This window comes from Haemaphysalis longicornis, unplaced genomic scaffold (assembly GCF_048455015.1).
Source record: "Haemaphysalis longicornis isolate Haplotype H1 unplaced genomic scaffold, Haemaphysalis longicornis Haplotype H1 scaffold_2, whole genome shotgun sequence".
Lineage (NCBI taxonomy): Eukaryota > Metazoa > Arthropoda > Arachnida > Ixodida > Ixodidae > Haemaphysalis > Haemaphysalis longicornis.
This window is the reverse complement of record NW_027526295.1, coordinates 230,019,231-230,037,991: the sequence shown is the minus strand read 5'-3', so window position 1 is coordinate 230,037,991 and position 18,761 is coordinate 230,019,231. Positions and strand designations below refer to the sequence as shown.

General features: G+C 46.8%; 1 protein-coding gene and 1 long non-coding RNA gene across 2 annotated transcripts in view; both read right to left on the bottom strand.

The window, feature by feature from the left end:
- Nucleotides 1–1,809: 1,809 nt before the first annotated feature.
- On the bottom strand, nt 1,810–9,736 carry LOC144167668 (uncharacterized). Its single transcript, XR_013322083.1, has 4 exons — nt 9,699–9,736; nt 7,671–7,705; nt 6,931–7,012; nt 1,810–2,504 (listed from the first exon to the last, which is right to left on the bottom strand). It is a non-coding gene; the product is annotated as an uncharacterized LOC144167668 (long non-coding RNA).
- Nucleotides 9,737–10,086: 350 nt separating this feature from the next.
- The window catches only part of LOC144168549 (acid-sensing ion channel 1C-like), a 32,999-nt gene continuing 24,324 nt past the window's right edge, over nt 10,087–18,761 (bottom strand). The window contains exons 6-11 of the mRNA XM_077697507.1: nt 18,418–18,524; nt 17,623–17,780; nt 15,695–15,799; nt 12,668–12,788; nt 10,880–10,952; nt 10,087–10,096 (exon numbers count right to left, since the gene is read on the bottom strand). Coding sequence (XP_077553633.1) covers nt 10,087–10,096; nt 10,880–10,952; nt 12,668–12,788; nt 15,695–15,799; nt 17,623–17,780; nt 18,418–18,524 — 574 coding nt within the window. The remainder of the gene's footprint in view (nt 10,097–10,879; nt 10,953–12,667; nt 12,789–15,694; nt 15,800–17,622; nt 17,781–18,417; nt 18,525–18,761) is intronic.

Sequence of the window (18,761 nt, the reverse complement as noted above, 5' to 3'; positions counted from 1 at the left end):
CCCCCCAGGCAAGGGAGCCAGCCGATCACCTTCACCCCCTTCACTGCGTACCGCCTACAGGGAGATACTGCTTGAACAGAGGCTCGGCAGGAGGAGATTTCCAGCCCCTCATCCCTCGCTCACAAGATTGGAGGAGGTGTTACTCCGACAACTTCACACAAACACACTTCCAATTCCCGCAACCCTACACAAATACTATCCGGACATCTACCCAACACCACAGTGCCCGCACTGCGACCAGACGGGAGATTTACTCCACACGATGTGGCACCGCACACAAAACCCCAACATGAAGAACATCACACCGAACAACAGATCCACAACACAATGGGAGGCCACCCTGCTCAACCCGCATCCAGCTTGCCAGAAATGGCTTGCGGACCGGGCTGAGAGAGCTACTCGTCGACCATTGGCAGCCCCGGATTAGCGGGCCCGACCATGGCTCTGAGCAAATCAAGTTTTTTCTCTCTCTCTCTCTCTCGACCTGTGTTTCTCAACAGGAATCGCGAGTGTATTAAAAGTTGGTAATACAAATACCGGTAACTAGCCTAAATATTAGGCAGTTTTAGCATATCGTTACCGTGTTTGTGTTACCGTTTACCGTGTTACCGGAAGCCGCTGGTGACGAAGCCTGCGCCGGTAAGTTACCGTTCCCGGTAACTCTTGTACTGCGCAGTCGACTCCCGCAAACACGGTAAACGGTAACGTAAACACGGTAACGATATGCTAAAACTCTCTATTATAATGAGGCTACGCAAAAAATATATGTCTGAACGTTCAATAATGCGGGCAAGGAAAAATTCAGGACTATCTTCTCTGTAACAACACCTATGGGTCAGGCATTTCGTTATGTTGTGGGCTGGAACTTTTAATTATGTTTACTTTTTTATTTATTTTATTTACCTAATTATTTATTCAATAATTCATCTATTCATTTCCAACTGTTCATTCAATTGTGTCCCAAGAAGCTGAAATGTCGCAATTACCAGCATATTTCGTTTACCAAGATTGGCGGCAGCGCTATTTGGTATTTCGCATTCGAACAGAATAATGACAGACGGTTACATTGACCAATGCGAACTTTTAGGAAAGTTGGTACTCCATTTCACGACGTGTGAGCACTCGCCCGTGTGTTCTTTCGTCGTCTCCAATCTTAAACTCGTCGTGAGGCGTTTACACGAATGTGACGTGAACTGTCAGCATTGTCTTGCCTCCCAGCGTCTGTTTCCTCTTGCTTTTAAAGTATCTGCGCGCTATTCTGGTGACCGACCGACAGACGGCTCTTGCCAAATCTTCGGTTTCACTTTAAACTTGATGGACTTACCATGCCTTTAGAACAAATGACACGCTAACAAAGTCCAACCTCCGTTACTGCCCACCGAGACAAAGAGAGAGAGAGAGAGAGAGAGAGAGAGAGAGAGAGAGAGAGAGAGAGAGAGAGAGAGAGAGAGAGAGAGAGAGAGAGAGAGAGGGGGGGGGGGGGGGGGGGGAGGGGGAGGAGGGGGAGGGAGAGAGAGAGGGGAGAGGGTATTTTATTGAAAAGCAATGTGGTTGGATGGCATTAAACACCTACAGGGTTGATACGCTGTTGAAGGTGGGAGGGGGGGGGGGGGGTAGGAGGGTGACAGTACCTAAGGAAAATGTGGTCCGACAGATTACGGGAAAAAGGAGGGAAAAAGAAATAGGGAAAAAGTAAAGACTGGCAGTCTTGCCACTCGTCTTCCAGGTCCTTTATTGCAATGTTTGTTCAGAGTTCTGTTGTGGAATGCCTCACCAGCGAAAAAGTAGTTACCGGCTGCGGTACGGCTGGGGTGTGCGGAAAATGTTTGTGTGTTTTGTGAAAGATGCACATGCTAGTGCGAGTGTGCAATGACTACCACAGCAAGTGATACAGCAAGACGTGACAGTGTTCTCGGTGCAGCACGGATCTGCCACTAGTAAAAGCTTTTTCCCGTTCTGCTTTGACTGATGCAGTGTGTCGAGCCAACGCTCTCAGAAAAATCGTGTTCATCGGACCTCATCTGCCGTGCACAATTGAATAAGTGAAAAACAGCGGATGTTGAGGACTGTTGTAGATTAGGGTAAGAGCTATGCTATCTATAGTAGCTTTATCATTAAATTTATCTAAGGGTAAATACGAGTGCAATACTAGAGACACAAAGCTTGAATGGGTTGGTCACAGCATGGCTGCCACTGCCAGCTACATGTTTGCCTTAAGTTAAGCGCACCCTGTTGCGATAAATTTCTTCGAAAATTTACTGGGAGGCAGTGGTCTTTTTCGCGTAAGGAGCTACGGTATGATGGCCTGAAAAAAGTACACCGCCGAGGTGATAATACGGGTTCCATCCACGAAGGGTAGCTCGACGCTCACGGTATTTTCGGTACTGCTTGTAGAATGAGACGGCCGCTCGAGCCATGATGTCGAGCACGTTGAACACCAGCAGGAAGGACATGCCGACGTACATGCCCATGATGCTGCCCATGCCGCTTACCAGGCGCGGAACCTGCAAAGAAATTAAATTCCCAAGCATTATACGTATATATTTAACCCCATTTTTGAATCATCATGCATCGAAATTAAAGATCAGCTTGGCCACACAGCATGGAAGTCAGAAGAGATGCGCTCTTGGGAAGAGAGAGAGAGAAAAAAAAGCGGAGGACACGGGAAAGGAAACTGCCTTGACGGGGGATCAATGAATACAATGCCAAAATTCTACAATCAGTGCGTATGCAATTGCTATATTTTCCTTGGTATAGACAGCATATATGGTTATCTAACCTGAGAGTGGCAAAATCTGTTGCCATCTCCTGGCATGTCTCATATCTAGCTTTCCCACTCATCCTTATGGTAAAACAATCTTGAGGGAGCCCGCATGGCAGATTTAAAACTAAAAATGGCAAAAAGATGTCTTACTACACGTTTGTGGTTGCCATTACTGTGACTATGGTGAACACACAGGGGGAAAACAGTCGCTCCCACGGTTGTTGTAACCTGTACTAGAAGTGGGACGATGGGTGCTTTGTACGTGTCAGCAGCTCGTTATAGCGCAGAGGTGACGTGATGAACAGCAACATTGTGCAGGACTAACACGGCGCACCTTATTTATCCCAATGCGAATAAAACAGGAATAGAGGTTGACTCTCAATGTTTGCAACTGAATAGAATAAACCAGGTCTCAACTTTCGATCCCATCGATAGATCAATATTTCATCCGCAATCATTTGTAAATGGTCACTTACACTCAAGCAAACATGGTAAGATAACCACCTTGTCAGCCGTAGTGAACATCAACTTTTCTGAAGTAAATTACTAGATAAACCGGCCGTTTTCTCTTTAGGGAGGCATAATACGTGCAGCTCCATCAAAATTTTTAGATTTGTTCAAGGCTAGAGTTTTAGAATGGACGTCAGGTGGTTGCCTGATCCACTGCTTTTCTGCAGTAAATTCAGGCTAAGAGTCAGTCACTGACATCTAGATAAGGAAGCTGAGGCTTCGATAGAGTAGCTGTATGACGGGCAGCGAGCCAAGCCATACCTCCTGGTTTTCACATGCTAATGCCTGTACCTTTTCATGTCCGAAACGCAGATACGGCAAATACGGGCCTCCTGTTATAGACTTGGCCGACGCTTTATTCCGCGCGAATGCAACGCCATCGGGGCCCAGAGCTCTATCCTGGGACACTTCAAGACGTACAGCAGAGGATATCTGCTCCCCCATGGGGCTAAATTGGGGGCGAAACGGTTGCGATTCCCTGCCTCTAAACACTTCTTTTGCGCAGAGTAACATCTCCAAGTAAATAAAATCTGCACTTAAATGTTTTCTCTATCTGTGAAGGCACCGGGCCATACTTGGTCCGCATTATGTGATAAATAAATAAATAAATAAATAAATAAATAAATAAATAAATAAATAAATAAATAAATAAATAAATAAAAACCTCAAGAGTTGATACTTGTTTAAGAGTGCGAACAACTTACGGCTGCGTGAATTAAATTAAAAACGCGGGGGGTTACATAAGCGCATGGTGCGATTATTCAGCGTTACATATAGTTTGTGGTTTCTACCTTTTTCGTCATAAATTGTCATGCATCATAATTGTTATAATCATAAATTATCACTCCACTTATCGCCCAACGCTGTAGTGCCTAATAGTTTCCCCCACTGGCAACTCTGTTCTAATCGCAGCAGAAGTGCCTGTGTCAGCAGAGTGGTTCAGAAAGGGCACTTGCCCCTCCCTCCCCCTTCCCAAGCCACACCAGAACAATTTCCCCCCTTCCCCCCATCCTCTCCTTCTCCTCCCTCAATTCAAGGAGTTTTTCCCCCTCAAGACAAAATCCTACCGACGCTCCTGCCTTTTAGGGAGCAACTTTTAAAGGTAAGCGCCAATGAGGATGGATATAAAAGCGCGGGCATAATAAACAGCCAAGAGGCAGCGCTTACCAACACATTCGCAATTAAAATGTGGGGCTAACAAGACCAATAATTCTGACCCTTTTTAGAGTAGAGAAGCTAGGTAAAATCAAGAACAACTGGAGAAGAGGGCGAAGAGGAAGGAACGTCATATCGTAACAGAACGCAAAACAAAACCAAGATATGTGGACATCAGTGTTGCGGAATGGGCAGTCCCATTTCATTCCGATTCCATTACTCTAAATTCTGCGGAATGCCAAAATTTTGTCTATTCCCACTACTGGAATGACCGGGAAGTCCAATTTCATTCCTCTAATTCCTCAACGTATAAACTACCTCATGGTGTCTGCATCGAGTTACCTATGAATGTAAAATAGGGGTGTCATTATCAGACACGTTGATAACTGCGAAGCTATGCATACACGTCGCCGGTGTCGAGGGATGGTAGAAGCTTGATGATATCCCGTGCAGAACACCCACCCTCTTAAATCACGAAGGGCCAGTATTCGCGATTTCTATTATAATATTTGCAGGATCAGCATGTTGTAATGGCTTGCTCTTGCATGACGCTTGAGCAGGAATTGATTTATTGGTCAATTCTTTTGTTTGGAAGAGGAAGGCTGGATCTCGCTCGTGTAAAAAGAAGGGGTGGGGAAAGAGGTGGGCACCCACTAAATTATGCGCGCCAGGGCGCTAGCAACGCCGAAATGGGCTAATGGGACTAGGTGCTGAGCACGTCTTTACGTACAGCTTCAGTTTCAGGATGTTGAAGAACACTATGGCTTCACACACAGAGTGACAATATAAGCATATAAGGGAAGCAATGGCGCCGCCTGGACGCCGTGGCAGGTGGGGGACCGGGGGGGGGGGAAGGGGGAGGGGGTAGGCAACTAGGTTGTACACGGTCTTGCCGCCTCCTAGTCTGGTCATGCCCAGCCATTCCGACACAGATCGTTCGATCTCCGCGACCACCCCTATGCGGACTCTCCGCCAGAGGGCTAATTTGAAATTGCGCGAGTACGCCGCTACCTCCGGTGCCTTCACTGCGAGAGACTGAAATGCCTCACTCCTCACCACATCTCTAAGGACTTATCCCTCAGCCGATCCCAAGAATTATTTGGCAACAAAGGACTTGCCGCTATGGCCATGGCAGACCCTTTCCTGCTGAAGGAGGAAGAATACGGTGCTGTCTGCTTGCTTTGTTTCGCACAGCCTGTCACGTGTTACCTGGATATGCACTTCGCAAATAATCTTACCAGTGCCAATACACTGGAGTAGCTAGCTCACAGGCACGTCATCCGGACCTTGCTAACATCTACACGTGCTCGTAATCCTAGGCTTTCCACAGCACTGAGGAGAATTGCTGTTGTGACAGCCCGAGGGACAGAAGGGCAGCTTCACGAAACAACGTAGTTTGGCATTCACAGTACGAAAGCCGCCACATCTTTCTTACTAACCTCATTTCGCTTTTTGATGTCTTGGAATCAACTGAACTCTAGCTGTTCAATACAGGACATTATTTAAAACCGCTCTCGCTACTCGGGCCCACGTTGACACATTTTTCTGAGTGCGTCCCCGAGGTGCATGCAACGCTGTAAACAATGAATGCCGCGAGCCTTTAGCGTACGGTTTTGGAGCAAACAGTAGCGCTTGGATTGTGCTATGAATTTGTTTCGTTTGGACCCTGGCGCACAGCGACTGGGTTACAGGTAACCAGTTAGCGCACATGGCTGCTTGAAAGTGTCTCCCACATCCTCCCATGGCTTCCTCGGACCCACCCCACAGGACACAAAACTACCGCCGAGCAAAGATCTTCAGCCCTCATTGCCTTCAGTAATCCAGCTGGTTTCCTCATAGCCCTAAAGCAGCTCCCCAGAAAATAAGTTATTGCAAATAAGATGTATGCAAACACTGCTGGTTCAAGCGCAGCCTTTGATATAGATCCCAGCTGAGAATCGGCACAGCTCGTCTAAAAACCCAGCGCATTCTATTCCCATTTTATTCCGGGAAAAGGTTCGTAATTCCATTCCCATTCCATTCCTCCAAAAGCTGTCGCCAGTCTATTCCCATTCCATTCCGGGGTCGAGAAAAAGTGGAATGAATCCGAGCCATCCCGATTCCAGAGCGATAACTCCGCGACAGTGATCCACGCCTTGCGTTGTTATAAAAGCCCAAGTGCAAAGTACAGTAGCGCTACCACGAGCGAAAGAGGGGAGGGGTCAGCGAAAGATAGGTATTTCGATTCGGTCCCACTGAATCGTGGTTGAAATTCTACTCTAAAGTGCGCGCCTGCAAATTGGTGCGCACAGACGGTGCAAATCGACGCAGGGACGAAATGTTCGAACCGGACTTGGTATACGTTAAATTCATGGGCCACTCACTGCAGGTGCATGATGCTAAGGAAGACAAGCACCACTGCACAGACAAGTCTGGAAGGAGGGGGAGGAAACGTAGTATGCGAATAAAACACTGGGTTTTAGAAACTTACTGGTCACTGTCATGCACGAAAAAATACTTGCCGTCACTTTAGCGTCGTTTTTTCTTAGGTATCTCTGTGCGCTTGACAAGTACACGAGAACTTCTGTTAGGTGTTGTTCATTTCTGCACGAAACAAAGCCAGCATTTGGAGTCTGAGGCAGGGATTGAAGATCTAGACAGTTCGATAGTTCAGCGATGCTATCATCAAACCCATTTCAGAAATTTACGCTCACGGCCTCATGTGACAACGCCTGTTAGGTGCTGAGGATTAAATTCAGTTCAAGAAAGTGGACACCGTGCACAATTTCAAGTCAGCTAAAATTCCAAGCAACGCTATTGGTCTTAATGTTTCAGCAAATATTCAGACTATTCTATGAACTTCATGTATGTTTACAACCGATGACCTTGCTTGGAATTTTAACTGATTTGAAATGGTGCACGGTATTGGTTTTCTTTTACTTCGGGCATGGTTTACTGTTGTTTATGATGCCTTACACTAAAGCAGAAATAGTCATTGTGGCTTAGGTCTATGGAACCCAATCACCAGTTATAAGTCTGGCAACGGACAACAACAACACAATTATTTAACAATTACACATTCACTGCTTTACATATTCTATTTCAAAGCTTGTTCTTTGTCGTTGCCAACTCTGCATAGAAAGTAATAGCTCAGATTTCAACGAAACTTAGGTGTTAAGTTGGTGCAGGACACGATATATCTAAGCTTGAGCTTGATCAGATAGCTTATTTTGCATGCGCGTTAGGTTGCGGCTGCACTTACCTCGTATGGTGTTTTGCAGGTGTCTTGCTTTTTATCTGCAATATATGTAAAAAATTATCTCTGGCAGCATTCATCTCCGATCCCTTTATTGAAAAGACCCAAACATTGCTCGTCTTGAGAGAATTGCTTCATATTTCCTCGCAGTCACACACATGAAAGAATCCATGGGCGTTTGCAGGAAAGAAATTCCGCACAGAGAGAGAGAGAGAGAGAGAGAGAGAGAGAGAGAGATAGAGAGAGAGAGAGAGAGAGAGAGAGAGAGAGAGAGAGAGAGAGAGAGAGAGAGAGAGAGAGAGAGAGAGAGAGAGAGAGAGAGAGAGAGAGAGAGAGAGAGAGAGAGAGAGAGAGAGAGAGAGAGAGAGAGAGAGAGAGCGTATGAGTACGTGTGCGTGCACGGGCGTGTGTGCGCGTGGGTGTGTTATATTGTTGAACGAAGTCTTGTTCAACGACAAGATTACATTGTTCAAGCTAGTGCCGTCATGCCATGCTTGTGCATTTTCACTCGTTTGTATTATGTAGCGTCACGTACATGGCGGGCAGTTCCTTTTATTTCTGTCGCATTTTGCGATATTGAGTAAGTTGTACCAAATTGCTGCCTGAAGTCAGTCGGAAAAGCTGCTTGTGAAGGACTGCCGAGCATAGGTCGGCAGGCTCACTGACGAGTGCCCTCCCCCTCCCCCTCACCACTCATGAGTGAGTCGTGAGTGAGCCTTGCCATCGTTTTGGAATGGAAAGTGTGAGTGCGAGTGAGTGCGAGCCCCACTCACCACTCGCGAGTGCGAGAGCAACTCGCGGGGAGCCCCACTGCCACTCGCCGTGAGCCGCGCTCACCACTCGCGAGTGCACTCGCGCTGATCGCGCCATTTGCGGGGCTTTCCCAGGGGAGCATCACTATTGCGCTTCTAGTCGCTGTGGGCAATTCGTCCCAGGAGCCGCTCGCTGTGATGGTTGGTAATGGCGGGATTGCTTTTAGCTTCGGAAATATGTCGTCACTTAGCTTCTGCTATGGGGCACCCTGGATTGATTTAGGAATATGATTTGCATGACCTTCTAACGCCGTAATGCACTAATTCTGTTCGGTTTCATGACTCAGGGAGGGTCTGCTGCGTACACTCACGTGCGAGGGGTGACGGCGAACGGTGAGCGTGAGCGTAAGCGCAGGTGAGTGCGAGTGGTCACGGCGAGTGGTGAGAGTGAGCGCGAGTAGGTGCGTGGGGTGGAGGGTGCGTAGTGAGCGTGAGTGCGAGTGAGTGCGAGTGGTGACGGTGACCAGTGAGCGTGAGTGTGTGAGTGCGTGAGGAAAAATATATTTTTTGTGTGAGTGTGAGTGAGTGGCGCCCAGTTTTGCCGAGGTATGCTGCCGAGAGCACCAGTGTTCGCATTTTGGCCAGCATGCTGTCTGTTGTATAAATCAGGGTCTCTTATCATAATTCTCTATGCCACAAACCGTTGAGAGAAAATCATAGCGACGTAGCTGTTTTAGCATTCTCGCACCCACACGGTACCCTCCTCCATGAAAGGCACCCTACCTACTATTTCGCCACATGCGAATTCTGCCCCGAACCTTGCGCACTGTACCACGTGACCCGGGAATGATCCCACACTCATTCCCTTATACCCATCCCCTCCGCCAGTCATGAGCAGTGGGAAGGCATGCTGGCCAGCCCGGACCGCGGTGACTATAGCCAGAGTCCTTCAATGCTTTTGAAGGACTCTGCTATAGGTTAGCTTATCAAAAGGGTTCGCCTGGAAGCTACCACCCGCAGCCTTCTGCAGACTAAGAAGACCTCCCACCGCCATGGGCGCGAATTAACTAACTGTTGATTTTAATAGTTTACCCCTCCTCCTGAGCCGTTGTCAGTGACAATACTGCATTCTTAAATTAGATTCTTTAGTCTATCCACACAGACCAACGTGCTCCTTTCCTGTTTTCGTGACTGCCCGCTTGTTACCCGCACATTTGTTTTCCGGCTATCAGTAAGTAAGCAGTGCAGGCCCTGTGTGTTACAAAAATTGGAAGTTTCTCACGATGTGTTTTGTCCACTCCAGGGAAGAGGCTTGCCATGAGTATGTAACCTGTCTGCTTGGCAAAAAAGGAAGAAAAGAAGAAAGAGATGGCAAAAGTTACTTTTACATTAGAAGCGGAAATCTGAAAGAATATCTCTTGTCTCACGTGTTTGGGTACTTATATGTGTTAGGGTGCTTTTGGAGCTCGTGTGCTTTTAATCGGAGATTTTTCTTGACTTAAGTCGTACAAAATGCGAACTTCAAATACAAATTGATTCTGAGCGGGATATAATGGCTAAGCATGATCCTAACGGCGAGTTCGTTCTGAACCTTCACTTAGAAAGGAATGAGGCTAATGTGAGTAAGTTCCTTGTCTGCCTAGCGTGTGATTATCACGAGATGGATACAGTTACGCATAACTGGGAAAATTGGGAATTTTGATGCAAAGTGCACCCAGATCGGCTTCTTCGCTAACACCGACGTTTAGCAATAGTGTTTAAGTACAAACAAGTCTCACATACGGGGCAGAAACTTGGAGGCTCACTTAGAGGATTCAACTTTAATTGAGGACGACTCAGCGAGCAATGGAACGGAAGATGATAGGTGTAACATTAAGGGACAAGAGCCGAGTGGGTAAGGGAGCAAACGCGGGTTAAGGACATATTAGTAGAAATTAAGAAAAAGAAATGGACGTGGGCAGGGCATTTAATGCGAAGGGAAGATAACCGTTGGTCATTAAGGGTAACAGAGTGGATCCCTAGAGAAGGCAAGTGTGGCAGAGGGCGGCAGAAAGTTAGATGGGCTGACGAGATCAAGAAGTTTGCGGGGATAAATTGGTCGCAGTTAGTGCAGGACCGGGATAATTGGAGAATAATGGGAGAGGCCTTTGCCCTGCAGTGGGCGTAAACAGGCTGGTGATGATGATGATGATAATGATGACAAACAAGTCTGGCTTCGACGGTCTCAGCGAGCAGCTCCATCTTCTTTTTTTGATCGTTTTCTTTTGCTATCCTGCCAGTTAGGACATCCCGGCACAAGGTCTGATTTTTAATTGGTTTTTCGTATTAATTCGTAACTGTTGTACCGTAAAATCAACACACTACTTCATTCTACAAAAAAAAAAGATTCATGTATCGCTTACTCAGTGTCGCATCCCCTGTTGTCATGTGCCCGCAAGCATAAAGCTTAAAAAAAAAACTTGCCTGCAGCTTTCCAAGCATGGACATTTGACCTTGCCGTCGTTGATCTTCTTTGTCACGTCCAGTATGCACTGATCTTAAAGAAAAATAAGCAACAGTCCTTATCATGAAGCATTCCTTATAAGATACTGCGCTATTTCCTTTGTGATCATCATTTCACGCTAGGAACATGCGCTAACACTTGACTGTGGACACCTGAACAAGTTGGGGGGACGCCACGTCGTAGTGCGCCGTCCCCCAGGTGGTATAGATCACGGGTCTTCGAACACTTTGCCACAGAGCCACGTCGAATACTTTTACATGTTGATCGGGTCATAATGCACAATAAACGCATAAACTATTCTTTTAAGGTCATAAATCACTAATTTCAGTGAACCTACCTTTCTACCTGACACGAAAAATTAATCACCGCGATTTGAACTCGCTCAGAATCTCTCGCCCTCTTTCTACACGTGCTTTGAGTACGATTCGTCGCACGTGTAATGTCTAAAAATTAGGCCCAGACCGCTCCAAAACGATGCGAAGGAATACAAATCGCATAGCCCATGGAATGCGGAGGGGGGGGGGGGGTGAGGGAGGGGGTACGTGAACGCTGAAGCAAGCTTGACATGCAGCCGTGATGGTATAAAACGTTTGCCTTACGCAGCTTTAGACTAGCAGTGAAGGTCACACGCTATCCGGATATTTGGTAGTGCGCATGCACGCAGACATGCACACAATTCTTCGACCGCTCGCTTGTAGCTTTGGTCACCTGCTCTGGCATTCTTCCCTTACCTAAAAGGTGCACTACATCCCTAATACACTTGGTGTGGGAGATATGTAGTTGCGGCTGCTATTCGTACAAATCTTCAAACGCATCGTATTAATTTGTAATAGAAGCAAATAGTCCATAATCCGGGAAGTTCGCAAGCGCCTCTAGTTAACCTGCTTACACCAGGAGCTTTTTGTTTAAGCTGGGCTGGGTAGAGTGCACTCTACCTCATTAGAGCACACGCGGCACAATGGCTATAGCCATTGTGCCGCGTGTGCTCTATGGCTGTGGACATCAGGCGCACCTTATGCCACTGCCCGCAATATGCTATTGAACGGAAAGAGCGTCGAAGGCACTTGTGCGGCTCCGACGTGGAAGTGCACTAGAACTTTCCCGCTTCCTCTGGCCATGGCTCAGTTGTGGTGAGTCGGTGCTGCGGAGAAAAAACTCTTTTCTTGCGGACTCTGTGCCGGAAGAGGCCACGTGAACCTTCTGAACATACAGATTTTAAACATGAGTACATCTCCCCATCATCAACATTTAAATCATGTTTGGTGTAGCAATATTTAAGATTGGTTTATCGCGCACCTTGCCATTCGCCATTCGTCTGTACGGTTGTCTCGCTTCGCTTGGTTCGCCGCCGTATTGGATTTTTGGCCTTTGCAAACAGCTACGTCACTCTCCAGACCAATCCACCACTTTCCCTCCACGTTGCACTCCTCTATCTTTAACGGTAGGAGCTGGATGCACTTCGCCACATGATCCTGACCCCACTCATGTCTCTGCGGCACACGACAGCGACCAGTGTGTCGTAATGATGAAGATCATGGTGATATTGATACGTGCATCGAATTAAACAAAACAAACAGCATCGTCTCTGTGGGTGGTTGAGGTGACCTTAAGCAAAGGTGCGCCATTGCCACGCTGCAAGAGAAGGAGGCCAAGAGACCATGGTGCTCCAATGTCCCACCACAAGAGAAAAAAATACTTATGTGCAGACATGGTGTTGCCTCAGTTTGGTATAATCTGAGTGAACCCACTGAGTGACTCGTCGTCCTCGTCGCATATGTCGGCCTCAGTGCGGTCCACGGTGTCAAAGTCATGCGACTGGCAGTTACAGGCGCTGATGAAGCGCAGTTGGTAACAGATGTGACGACAGGCCTGAAGTCGGAGAAGAAAAGAAACACGTTAGAAGTACAAAAAAAATCGAATATATTTCGTAGATCGTCCGCTTTTTGAACAAGGCCCAAGGCCCGTCTTCTAAAGTCGATCCGTGCTAAGGTCTCCCCTTCGGCGGAGCACTTCCCACATTTTCTTCTACCTTGTTTCTTCCTGTATAATACTCTCTCTCTCTCTCACTCCCTCATTCATAATGAAGGCTCACACCTGGATTAGTTCGCCATGGCGAAATTGCGTGCACGGCCTCAAATGAAATGCTTCAAAAGTAGTCGCCAAAACGATCGAGGCTCCAAACTCACCTCATACTTGCGCATTAGGGTGACGTTGGTAGAAAATGCTTCGTGAAAATCACGAAACCAAAATGCTACTATAATCGCGTACAACTTAAGAAGAACAACGGACGTTGTCCCTGCGCCTCATCACCGGAGCCGGCTGTTCCTCCGCGCGGCGCAAAGAGCGCGTTACTTTATTTTGAATGTGACATCAGTCGCTTCTGTGATTTTGTTTTTGAGCTTAAAAAACTTAAAAATTACTGCAGCGTCGAAAAAAAAAAACTAGGTGAGTGAAGACAGACGATGTCACGCATTAAGCGCAATCTCCTTTCAGGGTGTTCACGTCACGAGTCCGTCGCTTCGGCGGAGGGATACAATACATGAGCTGTTATCATCTTGCACCAGAGTATATGTCCTATCCGCAAGGTGGCCTTCATTATTCACTTCTTTCCCACTCCTGCCACTAAACAATTTTCCCAAACAAGGTTTTGAGTGGCTTCTTTAAGAGGGCCTCCATCCTGCAACAAGATAAGCAGAACTCCACTGCTTAATTTTTCCACACACAAAGTTCCGGGTAGTGTTCCAAAAATACGGCTGCCCAGTGGACCAGCACAGTTTATTCTTTAGTGATGCTCTGTATAGACCTTTGAAACTTCTTCGTCCTGGGAGCTGCCATTTTATCAGTGGGCTGTGCTAGCGGCTCTATAATTGGCGCAGTCGACATGGATATGTAACTGCCCATGCGCATCACAGCCCACAACATGTCCTGCTCTTATTAAAGATTAATGGATGAAAAGGTTTATAGAAAAATACAGTAGACTCCGGTTAAGGTAAATTCTATCATTAAGACGAACAACCCTTTTGCTTTCTTGTAACGTCCACAATGCAAAGAACTTCCGCTTAAGACAGATTTTAGATGCTGAGCATCTTTTGCTCGGGGCTATGTCCGTTGTCCGTTGGCGTCCGCACCTCTCCTCCTCATCCGCCTCCCCACGCCAGCTGCGCGATAGCGCGCCACTCCCTCCGTCGTCCTCTCCACGCCAGCTGTGCGATAGCGCGCTGCTCCCTCCATCCTCCTCTCCATGCCAGCTGCGCGATAGCGCGCGCATGCGCGCCTCTCCCTCCGTCCCCCTCTCCACGCCAGCGCTATATATAAGCGCGTGCACGCGCCGCTGCCTCAGTTGCTTCGTCGGATGAGTCTCGCTCTGGCGTCTGATGAGTACCGACAGTCCTGCTAGCGGATTGGCTGACACAAGTTCAGCCAGCCTCAGACAACCAGTTAGCAGAGCCGTTTGTCAGAGGGGAACTCTGAGGTGATGCGAAGCATCGCGGAGTTTCCAACAACGTTCACGCGATGTGGGTAACCAACGCCAGTGAAAATAAAGGGAACTCCGCGATGCTTTGCATCACCTCAGTGTTCCCCTCGGGAAGATAGTGTAATTTTTTTTAATAACACGGACTTATTGCCACTCTCCCTTCGAGTCCGTCTGAAGGGGAGTCTACTGCATATTGCATTATGAAAGCATACAACCCCGCTCCCCACTTTGTGCCTTTTTTTTACGAGATTTACTAGTGCTCCGCCCTGGACACATCAACGTATGTAACAGGTGCGGAGAATGAGGTAAAGCCAACAAGTCGGCCAACATTTTACTCTGAAGCTCTAGTTTAGGATGCAATTTTTAGGGGAACACTCACAAAATACTAGCGCCATTCATTCGAGCAAATATTTTTAGAACGTGTGGTTTCATAACTAAAAAAATAGGGGCGATCAGCCTAATTAGCGATCCTTGAAAGATGACCTTCTCTGATCTCAATGATTCTCCTAGTACGTTTTAATAGTTGTAGCTAACAGTGCTTGATCTCACCTTGCGCTCACGTAAGATCGAAATTATTACTCCACTGCTATTCCTACTCTAAAAAAGCACAACCTTGCTGGCTTTAAGGGTTGTCTATTTCTTTGTAAACGCTACTGGGAGTAATTTGAGCTCTGTACTTTAATTTAAATATGGATATCGTATAATTGTTGGCCGAAGCCTACGAAATCTCTCTTCGTATATGTGTGTAGTGTGTAATCCGCCCCCCCCCCCCCCCCCCAAAGGTGTCATATATATTCCAACTCCTGTCCTCGTCTTCTCGTTCAAGGGGACAGTGTCTGTTTTTTTGTAACGCACTAGCTCTCGTTTCATGCCTGCTGCAATGAAAGATTTCTTCCGCATTACTCCTGTGCGACGTGTTCCCCGGTGTGCACTGTCGACAAAATTACATCCCGAGATTGATTTGTGGCCGGAACCTTGGCGTGACGTAAATTATCCAACATTTGTCGGAAGTGGAACAGTGGGCATTCTTGACATTCATACCGTTCTCTGCTATAGCCATCTCACATCTGTGTGCCTTTACTTGCTCTCTCCTCCTCCCAACGCAGAGTGAGTGGCCAAGGGTCTTTCTCAGGACGACCGCTCTGCTTTTCCTGTTATTGAAGTTTGTTTCTTCCAAATTTTGCACTCTTAAATGTTATCGAATCACTACCGCGCGGTCTTTTTGTGCCGTAAAATTTGCGTTTGGACTTTACGATGGAGGTGCAATGGAACAGCTAGACTGAATGTCCACAAAACTTACCTCTTGGGTGTAGAGACAGTCTGGACTTACTAAACGACGGTACTTCTTAGGAAAGTCCCACTGGCAGGGGTTTCGAAATGGAGGCTCTAGTCTGTAGTAAATAGACTGCAAAGAAGTGACGCATCAGTACACCTGCGTAGAAATCATTTGTGTCCTCAGTGAAAATGAAAAAGTCTTCACAACCACGTGTACGTAAGTTTCCCTGTTGCGGAAATATAAACTCAAAAGCATTTGCCAATACTTATTTTTTTACTTGCCGCAGAGTGATTCGACAACCTAAACAACAATCCTTAGGCTGCTTCTTTTTTCTACCATCTGCAGACCGAATTCGTGGCTTGACGGACGTTGAAAATGTCTCATTGTTTCGCATGGTACATGAGCATAGACCTCCCGCTAACATCAAGAAGGGATATCACGCATTTCGTTCTTTTACTGCGACGCTGTATTAGAATCCTTATGCACAATGTTTAATGTCCTTGCCGTAAGCGCGCATAAAAAGCGCAGCGGTCAAAGGTAAGTATCGCGTTCACATCGCATGCGTGCTATAGAATTATTCTACAGGAACAGAGACATAGTTCTATGACGTCAAAAAATAATTTTCTGGCGTAATGTTCTCTCCTATAAATCAAATTTTCTAGTTTAGAGGACGGCTGTTGAGATGGCGCTAAATAAACTAGTCATTGCTTAGTATCTCATTCTTAGTGAATACTAGTTACTCAGGAAAGTAATGTTTCTATAGGCCACAAAAATATAGCACTGAGTAATCTTCCCACAGTAATATTCTATTATTAGGCATAAAAATCAGATGCTGTGGTTAACACTGCAGATTTGCAGTTGTTCTTAGAGCTCTGTCGCAGAATATCGCCGAAGTGGGCAAATATAAAGCATGTTATTTTTTACATCTCTGACAAAAAAAAAAAACGATCAGTAGCGGGTACGTATGTTGCAGACATACACTTTCCTCCATCCCGTCCTATGCCATCGACAGTACCCAGAACGGTACCAGGAAACATGCAAATGGTGTGGACTATCAGCTGCTTCACTCACAGACATGGTTTGGGCCTCTCATCTCAAACCATTGGGCCTCTCATCTCAAACCATCTCAAACCATCTCATCTCAATTACAAGCAGTGGGAGGCTACACTGATCAGCTGCTTCCCCGAAGTACGAGTTGCAGTCATCCAGCTGGCGGTAGACGCCGCTAAGGCCACGGGCTCCTGGCAGTCGTATGACGAAGCGCTCACCCGGAATCTCCCTCTCGTGTGGTTACGCTCAGCCAAGATGACAGTTTTTTAACACGAAAGTGTTGTATTCCGGGATACACAAAGATTTCACTCACGTCACCCCCGTCACGGAAGTGACGCCAGTACAACGAAGCAAGCGGCCTGTAAAGGGTGCACCCCTGCGCACAGGGTATTCGTGCGGGGAAAAAACCTTTAGTACTAGAGAGTACGTTACACTTAGGGTTGTTCGTTTTCAGGTTTTATATTTTACCGCAAGAGTGTTTTATGCCGGGATACACCAAGATTTCACTGACGTCATATCCGTCACGGAAATGAAGCCAGTGAACTTTTGCCGAAACGACCCGCCAGCATGACGTCGCTCGCCAAGCACACCCACAAAATAGCTACCGACCCGTAAATCATGCTCAGCTGCAGATTTCGCAGCACATTTCACATTCGTGTTTTACTGATTTCTATGACAGAGTAATCAACCACAGTTCTCTCTTTATCTCTCTTTATCTCTCTTTATCTCTCTCTCTCTCTCTCTCTCTCTCTGACGTCTTCAGCTCGGTCCATATCTGGCTCCACTAAACCGAACGCGATGCCTATCTCGGAAACGGTTCTCCAAGACTGCCCCGCAAGCACCAGCATCCATGTCACAACAATGACGACGGGGCAAGAAGCGCTCGAGTGGTCTTTTGTTACCTGCGTGACGCTGATGTACGTGGTGCGTCTTGGCAGGAGGAATACGCTGTCGCTGAAGTCGACCCGCACTCCCGGCTGGTGAAGGTTGACGACGAAACCGGCCTCGGTGGAGTGGGACAGGTACTCGTTCAGCTCCAGGTTCAGAAGCAGGCGGATGCCTTTATTTCGTCGGAGGAAGTGCGCGAGGGAGGTAGGGAACAAGAGAAGACGCCTTGTAATAGACATAACGGAGCAAATATTCTTTTCTTGGCTTCTTCGAGCGCAGAATAACGCGTGGTGGGTTGAAATGAACCCTTTTGTATAATATGTCACTCATCACCTGTAGATATTTCAGCCTGTTTCTTTTAATGCCTGCCTAATATTTGCTAGAAATCGTAGGTTTTATGTGAACCAAATTGTTTTCCACCATTTGTGGTAAGAATTATATATTAACTGAATCATGTACTTTTAGTTTGTGTATTAACGAATTACATTGGCCCACTATTAGCAGCAGTGCTAAGGGCCCATGCGCTTCTGACACCAATGTTTTCTATGTATAAGTGCGTGAAATAAAATAACTGAATTGAAGTTGCCACTTCCGAGTTCACGTGAGTTTGCCTCATGAAATATCGCAGTTTGTACCCCTCTCTCAAAATAATTTGGCTATAATAGGGGTACACAATGCAGACACAATTGGACCTTGCCAGGGTACATTTTTGGGAATATTTATACACCGTTGCCTTCAGTATACCTTCACCTTTTTCGTATTTCACAATCTCCGCAAGTGCGGCGAGCAAGACCGCTGCTGTGCCGTACCTTGATTGACACTGTAGGCTGTGTGTATCCTTTCCGCCTCGGCACTCACGTTGCACCCAAGGCAGTAGCAGTTGCCGTAACGTCCGTATACCTTCAGCTGTAGGTACCTTTGAGGAAGAGAATTGCGGGAAAAAAAACAACATCAAACAAATTTGTTGCTGTGACTGAAGGCTAAGCGCGCGCTGGGGAAAGGAGAAGGGGATGGTTTTAAACACTGCATACATAGTGATATAGCATCTGGTAAAGTTAATACACATTATCGAATTGGAGACATATTTGGGTCTTCGGTTTTTCTCCTTCTGTGTGGGGAACATGAAAGATTGGAGATCTTGGGAGCATTCCTT